This window comes from Protobothrops mucrosquamatus, unplaced genomic scaffold (genome assembly GCF_001527695.2).
Source record: "Protobothrops mucrosquamatus isolate PMUCROS unplaced genomic scaffold, P.Mucros_1.0 scaffold13, whole genome shotgun sequence".
NCBI classification, from domain to species: Eukaryota; Metazoa; Chordata; class Lepidosauria; order Squamata; family Viperidae; genus Protobothrops; species Protobothrops mucrosquamatus.
Window position 1 is genome coordinate 576,159 of NW_015386400.1, and position 10,831 is coordinate 586,989.

Sequence of the window (10,831 nt, forward strand, 5' to 3'; positions counted from 1 at the left end):
ACATACGGGGAGAAACTTGTTATAAAAGTTAAAGTAGAGTCCAAAATACAAAGCAAGCTTCCAAAGTTGGTTCGTCTGCTTACAAGTAAACTCACAAGTTAACTTCAAGTTGCAGCGGCGGCGGCGGTTTCTTGCTTCGCCGAAGCGAAGGCGTCCTGGATCGCGGAGAATCCTCGGGGCTCCGGAGGAGTTCTCGCCTTCATCGTCCATATAGGACGACTCGGGAACTCAACTCCTACCCCGGGCAGCTCACCGATCCCCTTATGCCCAGGGGAAAGGTATCAAGCCGTTTGACAGCAGATGCTGGCTGTCAAACCGGCTTTTACGCAAAACAGGCGGGAGGCAGCAAACAGCTGCGACCAGCGAAATCGCCTGCCACCGGAAGTCTCATTATTATTATTATTATTATTATTATTATTATTATTATTATTATTATTATTATTATTATTATTATTATTATTATTATCTACTACCTTAAAAAGCTTGCACCCATAGCTGAGTGCTGTCTTGAGAATCCGTAAAAATGCTAAGTCTGCCCACTTTTTTGTAATTTTCTACAATTTATTTATTTTTTTATTTGCATCCCAACTTTATTATTTTTACAGATAACAACAGCAATAAAACAGCAATGCTTCTCATCTAGTATTGGAGTAAAACACTGCAAGAAATGTATTAAGCAGTTACCATGCAAGGGACTCACACCCAGCCATCTACCAATGGCACTGACTGGAATACGATGATGGTTCTTTTTAAGGATTGTCCTCCTCTCTTTCAGGAAGAGGCTTACTAGTATCTAACCATGCAAAGCTATTTACAGAGAAATAGGAATTTGATGTAGGGGATAGATGTTGTAATTGGCTTCTTTTCCTGACCTCTTCTCCCTCTTAAAATATTTATGCACATCCTTATCATCACAAAGTCCAGGGAGGTGGGAGCTCTCATTTTTCTACTCAATCAATAATTTCCCAGAGGAGTAGCTAGTGCAGAAGAGCTGGCCACATTCCCAACTTTCTATGTCTGTTATTGTGATGACACAGAACATAGACATGTGTTCTAAATGCTGAAGGTAGAAGATAAGACTAAAATTGTTTAGCTTCCTAAAAGGGAAAACTAGGTTTCTAGGTTATTTCAGGGGAAAAAAAAGATATACAGTAGTCCCAGAACAGAGCAATATATGGAATCTTCTCTTTCTTTTTTATTCAGTCTGCTTGATCATATTCCATAAGGCAGCACTGTGTTCTCAGATGTTCATTACAACTTCCTGTATCTGAAGACTTGGTCAACTGTTGAGGGATGTTGGAGAGTGAAACTCTAAAACACATCTGGGAATCCTAGATTAAGGAAGCTTTCCTATTGCTTTCAAATTTGCCCTTAATAAGAAATCTATTTTAGGGATCATAGTCTGTGCCAAATCTGGATAAATATAAATATATAAATGTGTATTTTGAATGCCATCTTATTAAATTTTGTAATAAAGAAAATTAAAGATTTCTAGCATTTGAAGAATAACTTTCTGTGTTATTTAGTTCCCTGTAGCCTGAGTTGATTAACTAAAATTCTTCTTCAGATGCCCCATTTTTTAAAGGTTAGATGATGACTGACAGCAGAGCCTTTTTAATAATGGTAGTACTTGAGGTAGGATACCTCCACCCAATGTCATATTCATTTAGGCTCCAGGCACGTTTATTCTTTGAAATAAGACTTACATTTCTGTATGTGCAAAAGGGTTCTTTTTCTGACCTCAGCTGCCTTAAATTGTTTTAATTGCTTGTAAAATATTTTGGAAACAATTTGACTGAAATAAAGCAAATACAAAAATGAATAGAAAAGTCGTAATTCAGTGATATCCTTTGAGTATTGGAAACTAAATGCTTTATATTTCTAATTAAAGAGGATGATATAGCAAAGTTGGAGAAACAAATAGGCTGTGTGATCAGGATTTTTTTAAATAATATTTTTATTAATTTTCTAATTTTACATTTAAGTATTTAAAAAGCAACATGGTGGCTGGGTTAATCAATAGCTCAATAACATACAAAAATCTTTAGTACAAATCTCAAACTACAACCTCGATGACCTCCAAGGTCCCTTCCAACTTTATTATTATTATTATTATTATATTTAACTTAATACAATTCTTATTATATCAATTAAATAAAAATATCATTATTACCGGTACATTTATCAATAAATTTTTAGCTTATTCATATCTTAATTACTTTTACATTCAATCTTTACATTCAACCAATGTCCTGCTATTGGTTTTTCCCAATTTTTAGTTTCCCATCAATATTCAAATTTAACATTTGATATTTATAATTTCCAGGTTTTAGGTAACCAAAGTTTCCTTCATAACAAAATCTAATATTCAAAATACACATCTTATCTATTTGGGTATAATCTTGTTCTATTTCCTACAAAATATCTATTTCCCCTCATCTTACATAATCTAATTAATAATACAATCAAAGCCCATTATATATATTGTCTGAGTTAATCAATAAATCAAACATATTCATATTTTTTTTCTTTTGGGTCCAATTTTTAAGTATTAAACATATAGCATCGTTATTTTCAACTAATTTTCAAGTGTTTTAAATTTAATTACCAAAATTTCCCTTATCTCATATTCTCCCTTTGACCCTCTAATTCAATGTTTCTCAACCTTGGCAACTTGCTGGCTGGGGAATTCTGGGGAATTCTGGGAGTTGAAGTCCATACCTCTTCAAGTTGCCAAGGTTGAGAAACACTGCTCTAATTAGTAATATGAAATCCCCTCTAATAAATCAAAACCCCAATTTTTTTCAGCCTTATTCTAGTTTGCTTTCTTTGCCAATTAGCCTTCCATGTCAATGCTTTTAAACCATCAAATAGATTTCCCTCTATTATTATATATATTATTTGGTATAAGAGAGACCATTTAGTTGCTGTTTTTTTGGAAGGGCTAGCTCATTTGTATTCCTTAAATCATCTTCCTATTATTCCAAATCCCCATAATTGTCCTGGAATGTTTATCTTCATTCTGTTCTTCCATTCTGTCTGTTCTTCTTCTTGCTCCTCAAATTTATTCTGATTTATATAGAAAGTCTTTTTCATTTTCAATGTTGTCAGTTCCTTTTCTGGATATTCCATTGACTGTATTTGTTGTTCAATTGAGTCCTCTGTCTTAGTATTTGATTGTTCCACTTCTTTTGTTACCTTCTGCGTTGTTGGTTCTTTAATTGTAGTCAGAATTTGGGTTTGATATCTGAGCTGACATCTGTAGCATCTTATTTCGTCACAAGCAGAAACGATGGTTTCATGTATTGCTTTCAACATGGAAAAGAATCTTTTCCTGGTCTTCATCCATCTTCTCTTAATGGTGTGTTAAGTTGAGGACTTTGAAATCAGACGATGAAAATAATTTTATAGCTGGGTATGGAACCTCTATTTCACATGTTTGTAGGTAGTCTTTATAATAAAAGTCATTTATCAAGTAAGATTTTATAATCCAAGGTATTTCATCATCTCAAATAAAGACCAATATTCCTCAGATAAAAAAGTAAGAACCCAGAAGTTCTCTTTATAGCTGAACTTCTCACAGGTGGTGTTTATCAAAGTTAAAAGAGTCTTATCTGTAGTCTGGGTTTCAAGCCAAGTCTCCTTTAGGCAATAACAAATTGTAATACCAAGCTTCACCACAGGATGTCGCTGATGCTGCTTAAAGTTTTTTAAGTCCAAAATTTTTATAGTCCTTTTTCCAATTTCATTTCTTTTTTACAGATAAAAATAAAAGTTTTCAGTGCAAATAAGAAAACTTTTGGTCCCCAAGTTTCAGAAACATATAAATCCAATTAGATTAAAGTTTATTCTTTTAGTGCTTTAACTCTCCTAGGTAATCAGTCACCGCTATTCTTAGAGGGTGGGATAGAAATTCCCTACCCTCTCTCCTCACAGGGGGAAAGATACTTTGGGCAGCTTTTACAGGAAGAAAAATACTTAGGATCTTAGAGAGAAGATCAGATCTCATCCAGTTTCATCCATGTTGCTTTAGAAGTGCCTGGTAGTAAGTTTGATTTCGGCTGTCTGCAGCCTAGTGAGGAGCCATATTGCTATGGCCAGTCTTTCCTCTGCCAGTTTGGAGGGCTGCCCTGGATCAAGTGAAAGGGCTGCTGCCCATCTGCCATCAAGCAGGGGTTCCCTCCTTGCTTGTCGCCCCTACAGGGTGACTTTTGACCCTTTCCAGGGTCCCCCAGTGGAACAAAACCGAACACAGAAGATGGACTCGCCATCTGCGGCGGCCATGATGGCAAACCGGAAGACCAGGAAATTTATTCAAAGTGATGCCAAATATCTCACTTTGGAGAAATCTTGGTTGTGAAAGAGTCACATTTCTTTGTTCATAACTTAATCAGCCAATCATGTGTTTTATATATCAGATTTTTTTAGTGAACTTATCAGATATCATTTTCCACATTCAGTCAAACATTATGGGTACAGCTCAAGTTGCCTATTTATCTGCTCCTGTAAATTCGAAGGAAGAAAAGTCTGAATCATACAGGATTTCAGTTTGGTTTTCTAAACTGATTTCCTCCCCAGATACAGGATTATATTTTACAAAATTGGAATAGAGTATGTATTTAAAGTGCCTTTAACCTACAGGTGGATTTTTATTTTATTTTATTATTTTATTTTATTATTAATTATTTTATTACTTTATTTCTTGACTTGATTATTTTTACAAATAATTCAAAGTGGCAAATTTATTCAACGCACCTTCCTTCTCCTATTTTATGTGCTTATGGTATGCTGTCTAATTTTTAATGCAATTATTTGATGCAATTATTAATACAATACTATTTTACAGACAATGAATATTGTCATTTTTATGGCAGATTTCTTTTTGGGAGTCTGATATGTAGTTTTTATTCCTCTCTCAAAACAAATAATAAAAAATTAGTAGTAGTAAGAAGCAATGGAGCAGAGAAGAATATTTCAATTTTCTTATTTTGTACCATATTTGCTTTAATTTGTTTTTTTAAATCCGCACAGTGAACATATTTGTTCATATTTTAGCATAATTCTCTTTGAAGTTTCACATTGTATATTTTGTGATCTTGCACACAGTTTGATGCAACAAAACGGACTCCCTGCTTTAGAAGTTTCAACCCAGAGGAATCCACCACCCATCTGAGTCATGACTGTTGTTCTGAACCAAGGAAATAACATTTCTGTTGATAATTTTATTAGCTTTTATTTTATTTTTATTTTCTTCATGAAAGAAAAGAATGTAACTGCCTTTCAGGAATTCTCTGAAGAAAGACTGCTCTGTGATCTAAAGAAAAGCAATGCTATCCAAGGATATGAGATGAACATTTGAGAAATCAGACTTTCTGGTTGATGTTTGCTAATGGGAAAGGCTGGTATTGATAGGTTTAATTGGGCTTCAGTCAACACCATTACTCAGCTTTTGACTGGCACTTTAAAATAAAAAATAAAGTTCCACTAATAACATTAAAACAAAATTAAGAGCAAATATAATTTTAAAAACACAAGACTCCTAAATTGTGCTTTCCAAACAAATTCATCTATGAATAATTAGCTTGACTGGCATTTTAAAATAAAAAATAAAGTTCCGCTAATAACATTAATAAAAAATGAAGAGCAAATATAATTTTAAAAGCACATGCTGGCTCAGGAATTCTGGGAGTTGAAGTCCACAAGTCATAAAAGAGCCAAGGTTGCCTACCCCTGCCTTATTCCAAACTAATTCCCTGTTTGCTCAGAGACACCTTCACTTGGATTGGAGGAACTAATGCCCCACAATGGCCAAGGAAATGGGAAAACACACAAAAAAGGATAGTTCCTTGAAAAACCTTTAGCAGGGCTTCGTGTTGTACTATCCCTGACCTGAAAAAATCTAATAGAAAACCATAATCATCATCATAATAATAAAGAAGTTAAATTGCTCCAGGACTTTAGAATTCAAATTTGAGACTGAACCATAGTCAATAAGAAAGACAAAAAAAAGGTCTGGCTAATAGACGTGACAATACCTGGGGGCAGCAAGCAGAAGAGAAAGAACTGGAGAAGACAACAAAATACAAAGACCTATAAATAGAAATAGAACAACTATGGCAAAAAAGCATAAATAGTTATAATAGTAATAGGTGCCTTGGGGGCAATTCTAAAACAACCGGAGCACTTTCTGAACATCATCAGCATTGACAAAATCACCATCAGTCAATTGCAAAAGGTAGCTTTACTTGGAACAGCTTACATTCTTGGTGATATCTTTAACACCATCAAACATCAACATTTGCCTATCCCAAGTCATTGGGAAGAACTTGATATGTAGATAAAAATGCCAAATCCCATCTAAACATGTGGCTGGCTTTGTAATAAACCAATAATAACCTGATTATCATCAGTGTATTGTGATACCTCTATTCTACTTAGACTATTAACAAGAATGCTTCTTACAACCTAAGGAGCCTGGCCATTTTCTACATTGATATAGCAAAAGCAGCAAGCCATAAAGCAGCTTACTATATTATGGTGGCAACAGAGCCCTTTCATTCTATTTTCACAGATGAAAATGGGCTCACCCTTGTGCACTTGTAATAAACATATCCTTACACCAGGTTTTTTCTTCTTTTTTCTTTTCTTGAACAACTCCATCTCTTTCTCACATGCTGGTAAAGGCTTTTTTTTTTTTGCTTTAGCTATTGATTTATTTTACAAGCAATGTATCCTGTGCTGATTTAAAAGCAAAGAGATTTGTTCGGTTAAGGATGCATGCTAGAAAAATGTAATTGGGCCTTATAATGTATTACTAACAGTTCAAAATCGGCTTTAAAATCGGCTTCAGCAATAACTGGCAAGCAAGTGACTCTTATTTTCTTCCATTTATAAGAGATAATTGGAATTGCAATTAACTTTTTTTTTAATTTGGGGGGGATATTGGAATTGCACTGTTTTCTGTATATACATCCCACTATGGTTGATCACTAAATTACCATAAAATGCATCACCAGCTTTGGTTCCAGTGTAAGGATACTATAATATAATATTATAACATTTTTGTGTTTTATATTCTGTTTCCATAGGATTAAATTGTATAATGCTTTCTTTCTTTCTTTCTTTCTTTCTTTCTTTCTTTCTTTCTTTCTTTCTTTCTTTCTTTCTTTCTTTCTTTCTTTCTTTCTTTCTTTCTTTCTTTCTTTCTTTCTTTCCCATGCAATAATATAGTTAATTGTAGGGGATACCATTAATAACTTTCTAAAAGGCTCAGAACATTAAAAACTTTACAGCATTTATGATCTTACTTTATTCTTCTGCATTCTGGAAATGAATCTCATTGCTGATTAATATAGATTAAAAGATGTGTCAGAAATAACTGCCCTCTCAAAGATTATAATGGCTGTATGCTGAATTGTGATAAGCTCATTTTCCTGATGTATCATTCCTGCCATGGTAAAAAGATGGAAAGACAGAAAAACAGCCTTCTATTCATGTAGAAATTGTGATAATGTTTTGCTGAGCTGAAAAGAGGGCTGACTTTTTGTGATTTGATGAAAGGCAAAAGAAGAATTGGCAACATGCAGAATGACAGTGATTATATAGTTGTGTTATCTAAGTGTTCAGTAGGTGAACAAAGTAGGGCATTTTCACATTAAATGCCTAATGTAGGAGTATACCTATAATTATATTATATGTTGTGTCCAGGGTATACAGTATATAGGACTGGTGTTCATATGGATATATGTACACTACATATATGTACATATATATGTACATATATACATGTACACTACAGACTAAATATACGTATGTCCATCATTTGCAGAGATGATCCACCTTTTATTTTTTTTAATGTATTTTTAATTTTTTTAAGACCAGGGATATCTCAAGGGTATGGCAAAAAAGTTAATATGACAGCCACAACAATGGATATTGTGGTTTTATAAATTTGTGCAATGCATGTAAGATGCATGTAAAACCCAAGATTTGCTTAGTTTTTACATGCATTGCATGTGTGATGCTCATAAAAAACAGGCAGCTCTTTGACTGTAGCACGATGAGTACAATCTTGACTTTTCTGACCACATTTTTAGAACCCCTGATGAAGATCAAGAAAATGGTGGTTACTTTTCAAAGGGGGGGAGGTGTGCTAGAATTCCCTCACAGAGCCAAACAATGGATAGGCACAATATTTTTTCTCTAAATGGCCTATTTCAGGAAAACATTATGGGAAGAAAAGAAGGCCATCAGAGCAAAGGAAACTGTACATGAGAAGTGAATGAAGGCTGGAAGGAGAATAGTGACCCACAAGAAGTCAGAACAAGGAACTGAGAGTTAAAGCCTAGTAGTAAGACATAGGGTGGGATGTGAAGAGAGAGAAAAAATTGGTTCCTCCAAATTGTTCAATACCATTTTCCACCCAACCAGTTTCCAGCAAGAGAAAACAAGATGGTACCTATCAGGCAGCCGGAACTATGAAAGATTTCTCACACTAGCGATTCCCACTGAAAGGTTTTCATCCCACTTTGCCTCTAAATCCTACAAATTAACAAGGATATATATTTTATCTTTTTATTACTCTAATTCATTTCCTTTTCAGCTGTTATGTCAATCACTGTGAGTGTTTAAATACAAAGCACATGTAGATGTGAGACACTTTTTTATGTGAATATGAATGAACTGTGAAGATTCCACCTAACAAATCTGGTTTTCGAATTGACTAAATTAATCAGAGTGTTAGAGTTGTTCACCAGATAAATTGGAAGCAAAGAGGTTTCTTCCTTTAAATTTTTGCAAAATTCAAGAGAAGAGAACAATTCATCATTATACTATTTTAATGAAAAGCAGTTTTGCCACAGAAATCTTGTCTGGGTAATAATGTAGTTTTCATTTGTTGCATTGAGGTCTTTTTAAAATCTCTTTTATCAATTTTTTTACAAAAGAAAACTGAATCTCACCTGCTGAATTGCTGGCCTTGAGATGAACTACTACAATGTCTCCATAAAGGAAAATGGGTGTGTCTTTCATCTTTTTCCCCCCCTTGTCTGCCTTTCTTTCTTCTAGTGTATACCAATTAAAGGCCTGGGATTTGTGCTTGGAGCCTACGCATGCATTTGTAAGACTGGATTCTATAATCCCAAAATATTTTCAATGAACATCTTTCACAGTAAGTGCTTTTGCTTAAGTCTGCAAGAGAGAACACATTAATAATGTAAGATTCCCTTTTATCCTTGTCAGGGTTATGCACCCGACTCTAACGTTCTGCAACTCAGGGATTATATAATCACTTAAGAAATTTTAGGCCTGTGGTTTGTCATCTGTGATGCTCTCTACAGTCTGTAAAACATATCCACTTTTATGGGTATTTGATTTGTAAAAGCTTTGCTCCTGGGCTGTTACAGTTTTCAGAACCAATATAAGGACAGCAGCTATTTTAAAATGCATATTAGTTGTCTTTTTGTTAATTTTAATCCTTCCCCTATATCAGTGTTTTTCAACCTCAGCAATTTTAAGATGGGTGGACTTCAACTGCCAGAATTCCCCAGCCAGTATCCTGGGAGCGGAAATCCACTCATCTTGAAATTGCTGAGGTTGAAAAATACTGTATTTCTCTATATAACAGCTGTATGAAATGTTTAAATGTATGCTTGGTCTACAATCTATAAAAATTACAACCCATATTCCCAAATTCATGGATGACTTTTAATCTGTTAAATTTATCCTTTCTTGTATGTTTATCTGAAAAACGAAAGCTTGCTCAGTCTCCCTCAAGCTAGTAGAATGAATAATTTAATCTGATCAGACAATCATGAGTGGTGTACAGAATTAAACATAGCAAGAGTTTTCCTTTACTTTTTCATATTTGTACATAAGTTATGCTCAGTTTACTCTCAGAGGCATCTACAGCAATGGCTACCTTTTTCAAAATCGTAAGTGTAAGTCCTTCTCCCTTTGAAAGTATGTTGTATCTTAAAATGGCAAGAGGTTGCAATCAATTGATCACCCCATCTCTTTAAAATTAGTGCATGTTGTTAACAATGCCCGTTTATTCTCATGATATATAATTCTACCCCATAAAAAGTTGCCTTGTTGGCTTCCATGTGTTGGCTTGCAGTGGTACTATTAGTACCTCTGAGCTCCCAATATCTCTAGGATCAATGTTCCTAAATTCTATCATAATTTGTCTCTCCAAAGAAATGTTTCTTTGTGATTTTTGCACAAGAAATGCTAGTAGTTCTTTAGAGAGCAAATCACATACGTAAGCACAAATCTGCCGCTATAAGTAATACATGAATTTGTTTACAAGTATATATGAACACATATATTATAGATATTAGATGTAAAGGACTAGCATATCTGGACCACAAACATCCAAACAGCTACTTCTTAGAATTTATCTTGGTTTTCATATAGTGGTCATTTGGATTCTTACAAATCCAATTATTGTAACCTTGTATTAGAGGCAGCAGCATCTGAAAGCTTGGAGGAAACCAGAGTCATGGTTTTTCCCTCCAGACCTCCTTCCTCAAATTGTTGTTGTTCAGTCACTAAGTTGTGTCTGACTGTTTGTGACCCTATGGACCATAGCACACCAGGCCCTCACTAGTTCTCCCAGAGTTGCCCCAAATTCGTGGTCATTACACCAATGATACTATCTAACCATCTCATTCTCTGCTGTCCCCTTCTTTTGCCTTCAATCTTTTCCAACATCAAATCTTCTCCAATTTATTTATTTTATTTATTTTTCATAATTTATATGCCGCCCTTCTCCCCACGGGACTCAGGGCGGCTCACAGCATATTAAAATAACACAACACAAACAACACAT

At 34.5% G+C, this 10,831-nt stretch overlaps 1 protein-coding gene across 1 annotated transcript in view; it reads left to right on the top strand.

The window, feature by feature from the left end:
- Nucleotides 1–10,831, top strand: part of GPR158 (G protein-coupled receptor 158) — a 131,292-nt gene that overhangs the window by 66,866 nt on the left and 53,595 nt on the right. Inside the window, exon 3 of the mRNA XM_015810670.1 lies at nt 9,067–9,169. Within this exon, the coding sequence (XP_015666156.1) occupies nt 9,067–9,169 (103 nt within the window). The remainder of the gene's footprint in view (nt 1–9,066; nt 9,170–10,831) is intronic.